This window comes from Vanacampus margaritifer, chromosome 9 (assembly GCF_051991255.1).
Source record: "Vanacampus margaritifer isolate UIUO_Vmar chromosome 9, RoL_Vmar_1.0, whole genome shotgun sequence".
Taxonomy (NCBI): Eukaryota; Metazoa; Chordata; class Actinopteri; order Syngnathiformes; family Syngnathidae; genus Vanacampus; species Vanacampus margaritifer.
Window position 1 is genome coordinate 24,646,713 of NC_135440.1, and position 17,423 is coordinate 24,664,135.

The following is a 17,423-nucleotide window of genomic DNA, read 5'->3' on the forward strand; positions in this document are numbered from 1 at the left end:
GTCTGACCACGGAGCTGGAGGAGCTGCCACCTGTCGGCACTGACCAGTTCTGAGCTGGTTAAAAACAAAACAAAACAATTGGAACAATCACCAACCTTCCAGCATTCCCAGCTGCTTGCGGAACAACTGGCTAAGCTAACTTGCTCTGCGCCGGCCATATACGAGCTACAGCATGCTAGCTGGCGTGGCTAAACACTACCTTTCCGCAATGCGGATCCTCCCCTTTACGTAGCTAATCGTTTCCTCCATGGTCTCTTATGTAATACTTCTGACATGACCTCACTTGACTTGACTAAAGGAGGCTGAGGAGTAGCTAAACATGGGACACACCGTCCAAGAAGAGAGAACATGAGAAGCCGTGCTAACCGCTAAGCCGGTGCCTCTAATTTATTTTTCTGTCACGCCCCTCCGAAAAGCCGCCACTATAAATTGTATAATTTGTCTATAAAATTGCTGTAAGTATTCATCTGCAGAGATGCTAATGCTCCCTGTCTGACAATGAGACTGCCGCCTACTGTAGTGGATGTGCAATTACACTTTTTTTCTTACGATGCAAAAACAAAACAAAACACGTTCCCTGAGATCACATGCAACCACCCCCAAGGGGGGTCCACCCCCATATTTGATAAGGACTGCGCTAAGCTAATGTGGAATGTAGCAAAGCACTCGAAAAAGTGATTGATAGTACAGGACTAGTACACTTAAGGCCGGATGTTGACAGCGGATATTAACCAAATATGAACAGCAAATAAGTGGTAATTTAAGTGTCAAGAGAAAATATATTATATCTTTGCTTTTGTTTTTGTGATGTTAAGGAACCCATTTGGAAATATGTCCATTTTTACACTCAGGTGGCTTCAATTCATAGTGTGATGATTTTTTTTAGCTATATCATCCAGCCAGACCTACTGTATACATGGTGCTGCACAGATCACTCGCTGGCAGCCTCGTCAACATGACATGGATCAAAGAAGGAAGAAGGCAAGGGGTTGGTGGGTGGGATTAAGAATGAAGGCAAAGTTGAAGACGTGTATGCTTTGGAGAGGAAAGAACATAGCAACTGGAGCTCAACATGCGGCAATGGAAGGGATGGAAGGGAGGCATGAACCAGTGCAGACTGAGTGTGTGCGTGTGCAGGACAGAGCGAGAGTGTATCTACTGCGATAGAGAACACACTCCAGTGGCTGTGATTGAAGTATGGGCCAATTAACACGAGGAGCATTGAGCTCCAGCTGCACTCTTCTTTTCATTCCTAATGTCATCTCATATATATACACACACTCACCAAGATATGCACACTGTGGGCCTCGCAGTGCGCTGCCGTTGTCTTCTATAGTATTGTATTTGCGTGGTATGCTATAGCTATGAAGGAAGGAAATGACAGAGGCTGCACTTTTTCCCCAAATAGCCGACACTTCAGGTACAAATGACGAAAAGACAAAACGTCCTCGATAGGGATAGACCGATTATCGGTGACGTTATTCACCATTTTGACGAATATCGGCATCGGCCATTTTGACATTTTGAAGAATGATACGGACAATAATAGATCCATTTAAAAAAAAGTGTTAACTTCTAGGAACTAATTATTTTAATTTTCAGAGATGCTGCTGACCCTGCACCTTCTGTTTTTGCTTGAAATTAAAATAACATTTTAATACTTAAGATATTTTGGAAATTTTGGAAAACTTTATTTACTGTAAAAAAATATTATTGAACTTTTGAAGACATGCTACTGCCCCTGGAAGATCCCTGAACTTTGTCTATTGACTAAGATTTTTTTTTTTTTTTTTTGTAACTCCATTATTTTACAGACCTTAAAAGTTGTTCAACTTTAAGTACCACTAATTGTCACACCCACCTAAGTGGGGCGAAATTTATTCAATAAACATATGTTTAAAAATTCAAAAACTTTTAAGAGCTGGAGTTTGTATTTTTGCAAATTTTGATCTCAATATTTTCTCTTTTATTAAAAATTTATATATTCTCCAAATATCAGGTATCAGCATCCTTGACCACTAATAATGGGTATTGGCCCTGAAAAAAAAACATATCGGTCTATGTATGCATAGACCGATATGTTTTCTGATCTTCAGGAACAGTCCCCTTTCTCCGAGATGGTGCAATTTCTCGTAAATGGCCTACATGTTTACAGTGCAGCGCATACATTTCACGTGTGTTGTGTATTGATCGTCTAATGCAAGTCGGCCTGATTCACTCCAGCCGCAGCCAAAGGCAGCAGGGAACAGCTCCATTACTCTGCATGACAGAACGGAATGAAGCTGCAGAGTCCGACGTGGCCTAATAATAACAACGCTGAACATTGCGCTTCCAGTGTGCTCCCCACTCTCACGCCACACTCTCATTCACGTTCCCCCCACCCGCAGATGTGACGCGGTGTCTGGCACACCGCCTCCATTGGAGCTCAGTGCATCGGCGGGGTGGAGGGAGGGAGGAAACTAGAAAGGGTTGCGAGAGGCGTGGACGCCACATCCGACGACTCGAGCGTTGGCATCCTGTATTCGTGCAGCCCTCGAGTCACTCCTGCGGTGTCACCGCAGGCCACCTGCTGCAGATGTACAGTGAACGAGGAAGGAGGGTCATCTGAGAACATTGTGACGGTTTGCCTAAAATCACACCGAGAATCAATATTTCATTCTCGTCTTTTGAAGCTGCGCAGCTTTTTTGGCAGTTGCAGCTACAAAGCTGCAGTCAAGAGAACTGGGAGATTGGAAATGTCTCATCTTCAAATAGGGAAAAGTGCATTGTATGAATATGAATATGAATATGGTTTTATCCCTCCCACGCCCATTAAATATATTTAAAAAGCACAACAAAATGGTAAAATACAGGTCGGGTGTGATGGTTGAGAATTAAATCACCACCGCAAATTAACAGAAGCATCCAGTCTTTATCTAGTGTTTATTTTGGAGTGAAAAAAAGTGTGCTCCAGCCTCCTATTGGCTCAGCGATGCGAGTTGCATGGTCTATGTAGTTCACAATGCTGTGTTTGGCTGAAGTGGGCAAAAAGTAATGTTTTTTTGACAGAGATGTTGAAAAATATTTCCTAGAATGACTGATTTATGGGAAGTGACCAAAACATTCCTAATTAAAATTAAACTTCACTAAAAACTAACCACCAGAGGGTGCTAGAACTGCACAAAGGGAATACAAACCCACCTTTTTAACAGATGTACTGCTTTTAATATCGTGACATGACGACAACGATATTGTGGTAATTTCAGTATCACAATATTGCCGTTATCGTTAGATCCTTAGCGTTTTGGGGTCCACAGCAATTCCTGCGTGACTGTGTTCATTGTGTTGTTGCTCTGCTGTTCTCCCGGCATACAACAAAAGGTTAATGAAAGGGGCATTGGAATCTATGGTTCTGCTTTTCCAAATGCTGGGGCATTACAGTTACGAAGTAAGTATATTGTCAAAACGATCACTTCAAAATTGCCCGAAATACCAAAGATGTGACGATGAACTGCGAGTAAGTGTAACAGTGCAGCTTGAATTTTGAAACCGTTGAGAGAAATTTGAAATAATCTTGGAAGCATGGTGGGATAATGTTTAGAACAAATGCCTTATTGTTAGATGCAGGGTTGAATCTCATTTGGAGCGTCTGTCTTTGGAGTTTGCATATTTTCCCCGTGCTCGCGTGGGCTCTCTGCAGGTACTCCAGCCCTCCTACGTCTCAAAACCATGCCATTTGTCCCTCCATTTTCTATAGCAGCGTTTCCATACCCTTTATTCAGCCAAGGCGCACATTTTACATTCGAAAAAATATCACAGCACACCAACAAACGCGAATGTTGCAAAAAGTGTGAAATAATCCCGTTCTTGTCTCAATGTACTCGCAAATAAGCTACTTAACTTGGTGTCAAATCAGGATGCGCTTAATTGAACGCAAAGCTATTATTCTGTTGTAGGAAGGGAAACAGGTGGATGCACACTTTAATGGAACCTTCTGCCGTTGAGTGGAGAGCGTTAATTGTTCTGCCTGTCATTACATGTCGCTGGCATATAGATGAACAAAAACATTTGTAGTACGGTGTTTAGAAATGATTCCAGATGTATTTATTTAATATTCTACTAGCCATCCTCCAACTACATTCAAAGCTAGAACTGATTTTGTAAGTTGGTTATTTTTTGACCTGCTGAATCTTTGCTTTTTTTGGTCTGGCACAATTACAATAGAGAAGATTAATGGACAGAAGTTCTGGGGTGTAACCCGACATGTTTGCATATTAACAAGTAACGTTAGCGATTCCATTTTTCAGCCCTATTCGATGGGACGCAAAAAAGGTTTGAGAGGATGCGCTGTTTTTGGATTTACACAAACTTGATATCAAAATAAGACTGAACTAATCAAAGAAATCTGTGTTCAGAAGTTTCTTCATTATTCTCCATCGTTATCCTAACAATAATCCGGAATTGTAAGGCTAATTCCACCTCAAGAGAATTCACTTCAAGTGCAAGTCAACCTTAAACATTTCCTGACAATAATATGTTATGTGTGACATCACTAGTCTAAACATGACATTCTGATTAATATTACATTTTTGGAATATGAGTTATGAAGCAAAATTCAGCCATCACAGTTGCTCAGGGCTCATGCTTTTCAATTTATTTCAATACTGCAGCTCACCCACGACCCCATTGAGGACCAGCACTTTAGAAAATGAATGAATGGATGGACTTCCTCAGAGGTGCTCGCCGGTCCACTCTATGAGGACGACATGAGCTGTCATTATCTGCATTGATCGGTTGTATTAGACTTTGACATTGAAGAGAATCTGTTTCACATGGCTATTGCTGTGCAGATATGCTGCTCTATTATTTTTTTATATAAAAAATGCTGCTGAAAAAAAGATAAAATTTGTTGTCTGGGCTTCTGACAGTCAAATTACTTCTTCAACTAACAACACTTGGAGCTTACAAGCTCCAAGTGGGATATTTTTCCTATCCCCCAATTTTCTCTTTCTGAAACACAATTTCTCCCTTTGCTGCTCCCCTTCAAAAGAAGTTAATTTGCCTTCAGCTACTTAAAAGAGCAATAAAGTTTCAAACTAGCGCAGGTGTTTCTTTGAGACCTGCACACATGCCAGCGACAGTTTCCTGTGGATAAACATTGAAAGTCTAAGTTAAAGTGACTGTGCGGTGCAGTGCAGTTGAAACGGTTCGAATGTACTTGGAGAATGCCTGCGTTAACGTTTGCCTGCTAATAAATGCGCTCCGAGGAAGGTGCTCTTGAGTTGGCTTCTTACAATCGTTGGCATATTTGATCCAAACAAAACAGAATTGGAAGAAAGAATAGCGTCGCTATAGTAGGCTGCTTGTTGACAAAATAAAATACGGTGCCTGTTTGGATGCTGATATAATCACGATCAAGGGTGCATGCACTACGATCAATCAAAAGTTTACAACGTCTGATTAGAATAATGCTAAACGCGGAAGGTCACGTTAGCAGCCCTTTCCAAGAGATGTTTGTCATCCTATTTATTTTTTTACAAGAGGGAGGTGGAGGGGAAAATGTGAAGATTTGCATGACAACAAAAGATTCATCGGCGGCAGAAAGTCAAGTGAGACAATCGTCGTTCAACCTCAGCTTTCCTTAGTCTCTGTTTACTGGCAGCTTCCACACGCGCTTTTCGTTGTACTGTTTGCAGTATTCCAGATTGGATTTGCTGCAGCCAGATAATGTAGATGAGGATTTACTTCACTGCAGCCTTACTCAGTAAGATGTGATTGCGTGCTCACGGGCAGCCTGTTCTCACAAGAAGTTAGTCAAACTTTATTTGACTGGAAATTAAATATTTTTGCATTTGCCATTGCAGCTGAAATAGTTATTCGGTTTTCAAAATGATACTTGCTTTTTCCCCCGTGAATGTTGCGTTTCTGCAACTTTTTGTGGTAGGACTTGTCAATTTTATTATGGTAACTATGCATTGCACATTGGTTAACATGAGCAGGCCGCTGATATTGTGCCCCACAATCGAGAGGTTCTGCATAGGGGTTGAACTAATTAGTTGACAAGTTGGTGTCACTGCTCCACCTTCAAATTTGACGCTTGCAATCTCAAAGTTTTTTTATGTTTATGTCTATGTTTTTTTTAGGTTTAGAACTTACACTAATATTATCTGTGCATTTAAGAAAAGCATGTTCTGTTTATTTTTTATTCATTTTTGTCATTGTTTTCTTTTTTAATGAGACGTTAAAGGGGTGTCAGGCGATTTTTAATTTTTTTTAATCCTTATTAATTGCATGACTTCAATAGTTAACTCACAATTTGTCACAAATTTGATATCTGTTCTAAATGTACAATAAAATATTTTTTTCTAAGTTTTCATACTCTTGTTAACATAAAAGTCTTTTAGTCATTGATACAGTAATTTCATAATAATTGATAACATTTTGTTAAAAGAAACCCCGATTGTAATGACAAGTTTTCTCTATGTCATTTATTTGGTTGTTATTAGCATACCTATGAGATTCATTTTTCAAAAATCATTTCCAGTTTAATACATTTTGTAGAAACTTTAGTTTTACGTACGCTGCCATTGTTATTTACGTCGCATTCAGTGCGTCGTGACGTAGAATGGCGGCTGGCTCTCTGCCGAGCAATGTTGAAACACCAAGAAAGAAAGCAAAGTAAGCCTCCGTAGCGTTCCTAAAGGGTCGATCAAAACTCTTGAATGCACCTGGTGAATGACGAGAGCACGACGTGGGGGAGGGTGACTCTCCCGATCGCATTTTGTTTTTTTTAGGAACGTTACAAAGGCTGACCTTGCTGTCTTTATAGCCGTTTCACATTGCTCGGCAGAGAGCACGCCGCCATTCTTTCCAAGTCAGGGGCGGTCATTACGGTAATCGCGCGTTACAAAAAAATACAGTATGTGGCTTTGAAGGAACTTTAAATTAACTCAAAATTAACACACTAATTTTGACACTACTAGTTATTAAATATGAATAATTTTGTAGCGCAATTCACCATAAATACACCAATAACTTAAATGTCATGATGTCCATAGAAAACAATTTTATTGTGTCTCTTTTTTGTGCCCTGTGTGGCCCGCACAAATCGTACATGCCAGAAACCGCCACTATCTCCAGGGCACGGATGTTGGCCAGTGGCGGACTTCTGTGATCTACTAAATGCTTTAGTTTGGAGAATGCACACTATCTCTGCTGAGGGTACATACTTTTTTTTTTTTTTCATTTTTCTTTTTTTTTTTGGTACAATTCCCTACTAAATATCTCATGAGAACACGCTGCCAGAGGACATTCACTACACTGTATTCACACTTCCAACAAGGCTGACTTTGGCACACATTGGCAGAGCTGAGCTGCGTCTCCCGAGAGTGAAATACCGTGACAAGCCGAACAGTTAACGGCTCGCAGCTTGGTACAGTACAGAATATATCTCCTTCAAATTATACGATGTACCATATTTCTGCCGCTGTTCTTCCCACCATCCTCCACGCCTTACAGCGCACTAAAAAAACTAACAAAAAACTACAAATGCCAGTTTTTTCTCTCTCTCTCTCTCTCTCTCTCTCTCTCTCTCTCCCCTCCTTCATTATCACATTTTCCTATTCTCTCTCACTGTGCATCTCAACACACCTCTATCTCTTTTTCATACCTGCCTCACTCCTTTTTTCTTGAACCCCATCGCTACACACACACACACACACACACACACACACACACAGTCCCGCCACTCAAAATATGAGGTCTGGCAGTGTATTTATTTAGGCGGAACACGTACACGCCGCCCCAGTGATCAATACCCTTTTTCATGCGTCTAACTTCACATTTGGTCCCAGCGTAATGCCTCATTTTTGTTCTCTCCTCTCTTCAAGCGCATCCTTGCTCCAATCTGGGGTCAGATATGCCATATTTTAGCTGTTTTCTCATTTTCCTCTTCCCACCTGAAAGACCGATGGGGGTCAAGGAATCATCAGACTGTGGCAGGCAGCGGGCTGGAGTTGGATGAAGATGGAGCGAGAATCATAGAGAGGAGGAAAGGGCTTGCAAATGGAGGCTCAGTGAGGGAGACTTACTTTTAGGGGGGAATGGCTGGCGGTGTTGTCCCGGCCCTTGTTAATCAGCGCAATTGTGTACGACCGGCGAAGGAATGATGGAAATCAGGAAACGGGGCAGTTTGAGGAGAAAGTAGGAAGGAAATGGAGAAAGGGAGGCAAGAAAATTGAAAACAATACGATGCGTTTAAGCCCCGTTTATCTCCCAGGTGGTCATTATCGTTTTGCGTCCTTGTTGGTGTGTACGTGCACCGTATTAACCCTCACATCTTGCTATCATTTAGCAACTCTGCGGGCATGGTGTGGCCCTGCATCCATCTTGTGTGTACATTCGAATGTGCGTGGTTGTAGCTGGGAGGGAGGGTGAGGGTGTCTACAGTGATCTTAATTGTTGTTATCATTCATGCAGCACAATAACCACCTCCGCCCCCGTCGTTGCCTCTGCTTGCTATTAACTCCCTCGGCCTGCTTCCCTCGAAAAGGCCCACTACTACAGTATTTTCTCTTCTTCTAATGTTGTTCCTTTGCCGCCTGCAACCTAAATAGCAACAGTTTCATCTTTTCCCCTACTTTTCCTTCCCTTTCTCCAACTTTTTTCCTCTTATATATGGTCCATATTCCTCATCGTATGTGTGCTCCAGTGGCAGGACGTGCATTTGGTACCCGGGCCTGCATTTAAGATTTGATTTGAATTTTTATTTCAGGCATGCATAAAAAAATAATAATAATAAAAAATAAACAAAATAAGAATTGTGAAGCCAAAACTTGTAAACAGCAGAAAATGATAAGAAGGAAAAAAAGCAAGTGAAGCAAACAAACATCATATTAAGCAACAAGAGATATTAAGTAAGACAGTCTTCAACCCAGTCTTTGGTAGCACTAGTAAGTTCATGTTAAAAAAGAAGTAGGAAGAAGTATAAATTTTTATATTCCTACTTCCTCAAAATATAATTTATTTTATTTTATTTTATTTATAAATTATACATTGACTTATCCCATTCATTCTACTCATTAATTCTACCACTATCAAATTATAAATATAGACGCCATCAATAAAACACAATATAAGAGTTCACAACTCTCAGTTCAGAATCAATATTTATCTTATAATTATAGTAGCCAAAAAACACGTCATAGTCCAAAAACTGAAAAATCCAATTGGATCATAATAGTAAATGGTATAAGAAGTGCACTTGTATAGCATTTTTATCGACAACATATGTTGCCAAAGCAAAGTTGTCCAAGTCTCAAATTACTTTTTTGAAAACATATCAAAATGTAAATGGATGCAGTTACACAGCTGCGTTTACCTACAAAAAGTTTCCTTTTTATTTTTAAAATAAATTACTTTTTAGACTGACTGCTTAAAGGGGGAAGTCAAGCCAAATATTTTCTCTTAACAGTATGTTCTATGCAGCCCCACTCGTCTAAATAGTATTCTGGTTAATATGAGTTAAGCAGCAAAATCCAGATGTTTTTAATCCATCTGAGGGGGCGGCCATTTTGCCTCTTGCTGTCGACTGACGATGACATCAATGTTGCTCAGGACTCAGGTAACAACCAATCACAGCGCAGCTTCGGAAAACAGGTGAGCTCTGATTGGTTGTTGCCTGAGCAACATTGACGTCATCTTCAGTCGACTGCAAGTAGCAAAATGGCCGCCCCATGAGATGGATAAAAAGAGCCGGATTTTGCTGCACAACTCACATTCTAAAAATGTAATATTAATCTGAATGTCATGTTTAGACTAGTGAGGTCACATGTGACATATTATTGTCAAGAAATGTTTAAGGTTGACTTAAACACGGGGTGGGGGCACCACTGGTGTTTTCTGGCATTTTTCAAAGCAGTCATACCTTTGCGCAATCTCTGATCACTTTCAGTCGTTCTTTTTACCCGCCTCTCTTTTCCTGTCTGTCTTTCTCTCAGCGACCTTCTTCTCATCTAATTCTTTTACTCTATTGATCTGGTTTAATGTCCCCCATAGTGGATATTGGAGGAAAAAGCATTTCAGACTAACTTAATCTGCCTTGTTTCTTCTCCCTCGCCGACTCTCTTTTCCAGGCACCCTCTCTTCGTGCCATACATATCTGCCTCCCCCCTCGGCAGGTTGCCATGGTGGCCATACCTACTCTCTCTCTCCTCCTGGTCCTGGCAGAGTGGAGAGGCCCGGCGGATGCCTCCCCCCACCTGCTGCTGCGACCCAGCCCGCGGGAGCGCGACGCGGGGACAATGATGTACTTCAACATCGCCGTGATCCACGCCGGCGCCACGGTGCAGGCGGAGGCGGCGGTGGCCGGGCCCGGGGGACGGGTTCTGTACCCCGGCTTCGGCCGGGTGTACGGTTCCCTGGGGGAGAGCGTGGTCACCCAGTGGGGCTCTGCCAACGTCATCTGGCTACAGGTTGGAGAATGTCGCTCGACTCTCTGCTCATTCAGCCTCACTTGAAGGGAGGGGATGACAATGAGCCGCCATTGTTCAATATCATTCATTATACGAGCTGAATGGGAGCGCGCTGCTGCAGTTGTGTGAGGCTTTTCACAATGAGCAAGTCGGCTCTTTGACAAAAAAAACCCGTGTTGTTCACCTCATGCATATTACATGCACCCTCCATATCTGTAACACAAAGTCAAGACACACTGATCTCGTCTGGTAACTCTTTTTGTCCCCCCCTCTGTGTTTACCCCTCTCTTACATCACTTCCTCCCCTCCTTCCTCAAGGTGAACGACAGCAGCCCTAAGACGGTGCTGTCCCAGCTGTGTGAGCTGCTGGCTGCGCGGCCCCTACAGGGTCTGGTTTATGAAGAGGAGAGGCCCCCGCGCACGGCCTGGGGTCCTCTGGCCCCCATGCTGGAGTTTGTGTCGGCGCAAACGGGACTGCCCATAGTGGCTGTAGGAGGGGGAGCGGGGCTGGGGAGGATGCCACAGGTAGGAGGGGGGAGGTTTGGCTTGGGTGGGGGAGGAGGAGATGTTTGGGGTGCGTGTATGTATGAGGGAGGGGAGGGGCTCAAGGGGATACGAGAGGGCGCAGGGCAGGCAAGTATAAAACGATGCCATTTATTTATTTATTTTTTACTTAGTTGAATTTGTAAAGTGGACTGCCCCTAAAGTAGTACTCGGGATAGACCAATTATTGGTTGGGCCGATTATCGGCGCCAATATTCAGCATTTTGACGAATATTGGCATCGGCCATTTTGAGGAATCGTATATGCATGATAAAAAAACGGATTTTTTTTTTTTAAGGGAACTATTTATTAAAATATTCATAGATGCTTCTGACCTGGGAACTTAAATTAAATTATATAATTAAAATTTTTAATACTTGAGATATTTTGAAATTTAAATTTAAAGTTTGTTTACTGTCGTTTTTATTGAACTTTTGATGTAATGCTGCTGCCCCTGGAAGATTCCTGAACTTTTTGTTAGATTTATAAAACAAAGATGATTGACTAAGATTTTTTTTTTTAAACTCAAATATTTTACAAACCCTAAACATTGCTCAGTAAATATATGCTTATAAAAGAGCTGGAGTTTGTATTTAAACATTTTTGATGGCAGTATTTTCCCTTTTAGTGAAAAAGAATATCGGTTCCAAATATCAGTTAACGCGTCCATACTAATAATCAGTATCGGTATCGTCCATAAAAAAACAACATATCAGCCTATCTCTAAGTAGTACAGTTCAAAATTTGACCACAGTATTCTTCAGATGTCACAAAAACGTTTCTGTATTAATCACTGTTAAGGTTTACGACTGCATGCGTTTTGCTGCTTCTTTGGTTGTTTTTGCAACCTCAGTTCAAAAGTTTAGTTTAGAAAGCATCCAATTATTGACTTCAATACAAGCTTTTTCTTTGGCTTTTTGTGGCTTTGTTTGACACATATTCCAAAACAAAGAACCAGCTTCTACTATTGGCTATAAAGAGGAAAGAGAATATCAGTGTGACGCGTATCTCTGCGCAGGGGTGGGTTAGACCCGATAGTGGTAATTTTGCAGATCTGCAAGAGGCATTAGTGCGCCGATGTGGAAGCACATCTGTGTCGTGATGTGGAGACCCACCCCGATCGTTTCTGCTGCCCCTCATAGCTGTTCCACCCAGTGGGGTTGTTCAAAAAATATAATACTGTAAAGAGAATTCAGAGGGTTTTATTCCCACTCTTCACATATTTGTGAATGAAATAAATCGCACTAGACAGACTGGCTGTCTACCTTGCGCCGGTCGCTTAGACCAGTATTCCTCAACCCTGGTCCTCGGGGAACACTATCCAGCCTGTTTTCCACGTCCCCCTTCACCAACACAGGTGATGATTGTTATCAGGCTTCTCCATGAGCTGATCATTGGAATCACCTACATTGGAATAGGGAGAGATGGAAAAGTGGCTGGATAGTGTTCCCCGAGGATCAGGGTTGAGAAACACTGGCTTAGACGAAATCTGAGCAAGCATAAGATTTAGATCGACTTTCTTCCAATAAATTCTGCCCAGTTTGACGGAAACAAACCCGTCTGCCAAATTGGCAAATATGCACAGCAAGCCTTTCGCTGATAGAAAAAAAACAAAAACAAATCAGGATCCTCCAGATTTTGCGCTGCCATCTATGAGAATAGAGCCCTATAAATTCAAAAAGTTTCGAATGTCGTTACATTGGTTTTACGTCTTAATATTAAATTTGGCTAAATTGTTTTTTACTCATTTATGATAATCTAAGAACGTTAAAAACATACAGAGCAGATTATTTGTTAAAAAGGATTTTACAACAACTTTTACTTCCAGGTTCAAATAAACAGATGATGTTGTTATTATTTTGTGGGGTTCTGTTCCAATCACACACAAAAAAATCCTTGCTCTGCACTAATATTTCTATGGATTCTTCTTTGGTCGATTAATCTAACTAACCAGCAAATAGAATTAATACATAACCTCGTATCTCACGCTTTGTTCAGCTGTCTATTATAAATTGAGGCGCTGTGGTTTGACAATGCAAATAAGAGCGATAGAAAGGGACGGCGGCTTACGTCACCACGGCGACTGGGAATGTCACAACGTTGTGTACGCTCTCGCTGAAGACGACAAAGGTTCGGGGGAGCGCTGGCGGGGCGAGGGCGAAGCTGAAGGTCAGGCTTGCTGCAACTCGCCAGTGTTTGATCTGTAAATGGCACCAACTGGGCCTGTCGCGCCGTCTGTGATGTTCCGGGTGGGAGGAAGCCATCGGGCAGACGTGACTGTATGCGTGAAGGAGTTTGCGGACTGAAAATCTTCACGCCGATGGGTCACTTGCTTCTCACAATACAAATCACGAGAACTAAAGTGTAAGAAGATGGCCGATGGTAAATCGCTTGAGCATTCGATATTCTTGATAATCCAGCTTGATGTCCGCGTACGGTCTTTGTTTTCGCAATTACGACAAAAGTTGTCCGAGTGAGACTGCTACATGTTACTAGTGAGGCAAAACTGCATTGGTTGACAGCTACATGCTACGAACTGCTAGTAAACATATTTTTATGTATACTTTTTTAGTTTAAAGGTACTATCTAGCACGTCACTACTAGTAGCATTGTTAGCATGATGCTGCCTCAACAATAATATGTCTTACTAGTGTCTATAAAACTATAAAAATATACAATAGTTGAATGCAGTAGTGGGGAAAACAATACTAGTAACACGGACATGCTATAAATGTGCCCTAGTGCGCTGAATTGTCGTAACATTTAAGGACAAAAGAGTGACTAGCAAATCAGTGCTACAGCTCTCGGAAATGATCTCGTCTCTCTGCAGTGAGCGGCGGGTGCCCGCTCCTGATTGGGATGCCAGCTGGTTGTTTTTACTCGTCTTTTTTTCAGTTTAAAGCCGCATGTGATCAGTCAAGATGTGTCGTGGCATCTGTGTTTCCGCACTAAGCAGAAGGGGGAAGTTGGAGGTTGCAGACATGCAGCACAAAACTGGAGCGAGGGAGAAACGAGAGAGCATTGCTGCGTATATAGCCTTATTTGGATTAAACACAGAAGATAATCAGTCTTCTTTCATCAAGGACTACAGAAATGAGTGAACAATTACTGTTGATTTGATGAAATCAGAGGATGTAGACAATTTTAAATTTAACTCTTTGACTGCCAAAAACGTTAAATAACGTTTAGTAAAATCCTATGGAGGAGTGCCAAAGACGTTAAAAGATGTTTGTTTCAAAACAGAGGTGAAACTAACCATTTTCTATTATAGTAACTCAAAAACGGAATAAGGTAGAAACAAACTTTTTTTTCTGATGAAAGATGAGAGTCCAATCTTTCATTTGGTAGTATGTGTGTTTCCATAGTCCAAACACATAATTTTCTGTGGACCTTGAAAGATCAGCCAAAAGATCAGTCAAAATGCTTAGATTGGCTGGCACCCACGGCATCCCTTTTCTGAAAACGTCTGGCAGTCAAAGAGTTAAAAAATGGCTCCAAACGATTACTCGATTATTAAAATAGTTGTCGATTATTTTGATAATTGATAACTTGTCAATTAGTTTTGCCAGCTCTACACTCTATGTAAAACAATAAAGTATTTGTTCTGATGTATTTGATTAAATTAGTCATTCATGTTACGCATACTTTAATAATAAATTATAAAACAAAAAAACTTTGAAATAGGTTTTTGAACCTAAAGGACTGGATCTGGAAAAAGAAACAAATTTCCCATCCCTTAACTGGATATCACGGATATTGCATAAATAAATGCTCCACCGACTTTCCATCAAGGCCAGCATTTGCGCTTTGCCAGTGAATTCAATTGCAGCACTTTTGATGAACTTCCTTGAAAGATGCACTGTAGCCTCGCGTCGTCGTCCTCCCTCCCCCCCTTCCTGCCGCCAACATACTTTTTTAGAAACACTCCCATCTGGACTTCACAGGAATCTGCGCGACAATCCAAGATGTTTTAGCCCTGCAGCTGCACGAGCTCCATTAAAACTTCAAGCCCTGCGACGCCTCAGCGTTGTGCATAAATAAACCCCTTTAGTCTCCAGAGTTGAAACGCTTTAAAGTGATACCCTCGCGCATAATGGCCGTGTTTTAGCCACAGTTTTACACCAGGGTAGGGATTTTTGGTTTCTTGTGATTTTTTTTTTTTTTTTTTTTTTTAACCTACTCTGCTGCTGTCTTCTCCGAAATCAGGAATCAGGTTCCATCTTCCTCCAGTTCAGCTCCTCTACGGCCCTCCAACTGGAGGTCATATTTGAGGTGCTGGAAGAGTACGACTGGACCTCCTTCTCTGTGGTGTCCACGCGTCACCACGGCTACCAGGAGTTCCTGTCGGTGGTGGAGGGCCTGACGGACGGCTCCTTTATCGGCTGGGAGAAAAAGAGCGTGGTCATCCTGAACGTGACCGACGACCCCGGGGGTGCGCGCACGCGCAGGCTGCTGAAGGAGAACGAGGCGCAGGTGAGACAGGGGGGAGCGAGGGGGGGAAAATGAGGGAGGAAAGGGGAGGAAGTGCAGCGACTGTCATTGAAAGGGGGGGCCCCCTCGGTCACAGGCGGCCTCCCGGCTTTTTCCTTCCTTCTTCATCTCTCCCTCGGTCCCTCCGCCTGGCTCTCTCTCCCCCCTCTCTCCTCTATCCCTCTGTTCTGCCCTCTCCTCATCATCCAACACATTCACAGTTCAACGGTGCAACAAAAACCATAAGTCACTCTGGCGGATTTGTCGACGGTTTGTGGCACGAGGCGAGAATTATGGAGTACACGCTGCTAAAGATTTAACACACTGCTTGCTTCCTTGTTCCCATTTAGAAGCTACAAGATTGAGGGGGAAAGAAATTCAAACAATAATAGAGTTGGAATGGATTTTTCTTTTCTTTTTGAAGGCAATGCAAAATTCAGTTTGAAAAACTTGAAGACGATAATTGTAATCCTTGCCCTAAGAGATACAAGATTGTGATTTGAGATTAAGATGGTTGTACATGAGCCCACAGAGGGATTTTATCTGCATATTGCACAAGTTACTTAATTCCGTGATCTTTATCTATTTTCTTATTATTATGCAGAAAGTTGTAGGTGTACAGTTTGACATTTGCCATGCTTTGATAATACTGTGATCTTCAAAGTTTCTCTTTCTCCAAATAGTGATTGGGGGCGTGGTGGTTCAGTGGTAGAGTGGTCGTCTCCCAACCCAGGGGTTGTGGGTTTGATCCCATGCCATTGTGACCACATCGAAGTAGGGCTGGGGAATAAATCGAATTAATTTGATATATCGTCATTTTTAAAAGATCGAATCGATGAAAATGTGCTAAATCGTGAAATTGAGTTTTGTCTTCTGGAATATAAAAAGCTGTTGTTTTTATGTTCTGTTACATCCAAATATTTTTGTGAGTTGTAATTTGTGGCAGAATGCTGGATGAGTGGTTTACAAGACATGTTTGCAACAGCTACCAAATAACTCTTAACTCTTTCAAACCCAAAAATGTATAAATACATTTTTTATATTTTTTTATGCTAGAGCATTTGATAAAGCCTCTGAACTGAAGAGAACGGTTGAAGCAATGGTAGTTATTACAAAAAACGGCCAACAGGTGGCAGCAGAGTATAAGAGATCAACCAGGACCATGTTGCAACAAGCTCTTTTCCCAGTGTTTCGAACAGGTTTGGGAATAATGATTACACTTAGCGATATTTTAATGCTTATTGCTGCAAAACAGAAACAGATAGTAAATATACTTTTTTGCCCTGATGTAAGAAGAGACTCTAATTTTTCTTTAAGTAGGTTCCATGTTTTTATAGCAATAGAACTGAATAGTTTGTGGACCTTGCAAAATCAGTAATAATCCAGTAAAACAGCCGGGAGCGAAGGGGGTTGCTTCGGTGAAAATGGATGGGAGTGAATGAGTTAATTGTGGTATTTAAGCGCAAAATATAAATGTTAAGTTTATGTTAAAATTGATTTAGAATCAGTATACATTATTGTTGTCTGAACATTTTGCACAGGAATTATTTTTGAAACCTTTTATATTAAAATTGTAATCGTCCTGAATGACGGGAAAAATTGAGATGATATTTTTTTGGCCATATTGCCCAGCCCTGCATGGAAGTATCCTTGAGAAAGATATTGAACCCCCAGTGGGTCCTGATGCTGCATCATCAGCGAATGTAAAGCATTGTGAGGGCATCGCAAGGTGGAAAAGCGCTAAGCCACACTATGAGCAAAAAGTTGGACTTTCATCTGAAAAATACAGAAAATGGATTCGATTGAGTGTTTTCAGTCATGCATGTGAATGGAGTGAGCGGCTGCAGGACATTTTTTAAATGGCGCCTGTCAGTGTAAAATAGCCCAATTCTAAACGTAATACAGCGCTTAATGCTTCGTTTGATTTCCTAATCAATTCTCCAGAGATCATGTCGAGCT

The 17,423-nt window shown here is 41.6% G+C and overlaps 1 protein-coding gene across 2 annotated transcripts in view; it reads left to right on the top strand.

Moving 5' to 3' along the window:
* grin2db (glutamate receptor, ionotropic, N-methyl D-aspartate 2D, b) overlaps positions 1-17,423 on the top strand; it is an 83,500-nt gene that overhangs the window by 16,597 nt on the left and 49,480 nt on the right. For both annotated transcript variants that reach the window (XM_077574777.1, XM_077574778.1), the window contains exons 2-4: positions 10,113-10,451; positions 10,770-10,976; positions 15,201-15,467. In XM_077574777.1, the coding sequence (XP_077430903.1) occupies positions 10,164-10,451; positions 10,770-10,976; positions 15,201-15,467 (762 nt within the window). In that variant the 5' untranslated portion in view covers positions 10,113-10,163. The remainder of the gene's footprint in view (positions 1-10,112; positions 10,452-10,769; positions 10,977-15,200; positions 15,468-17,423) is intronic.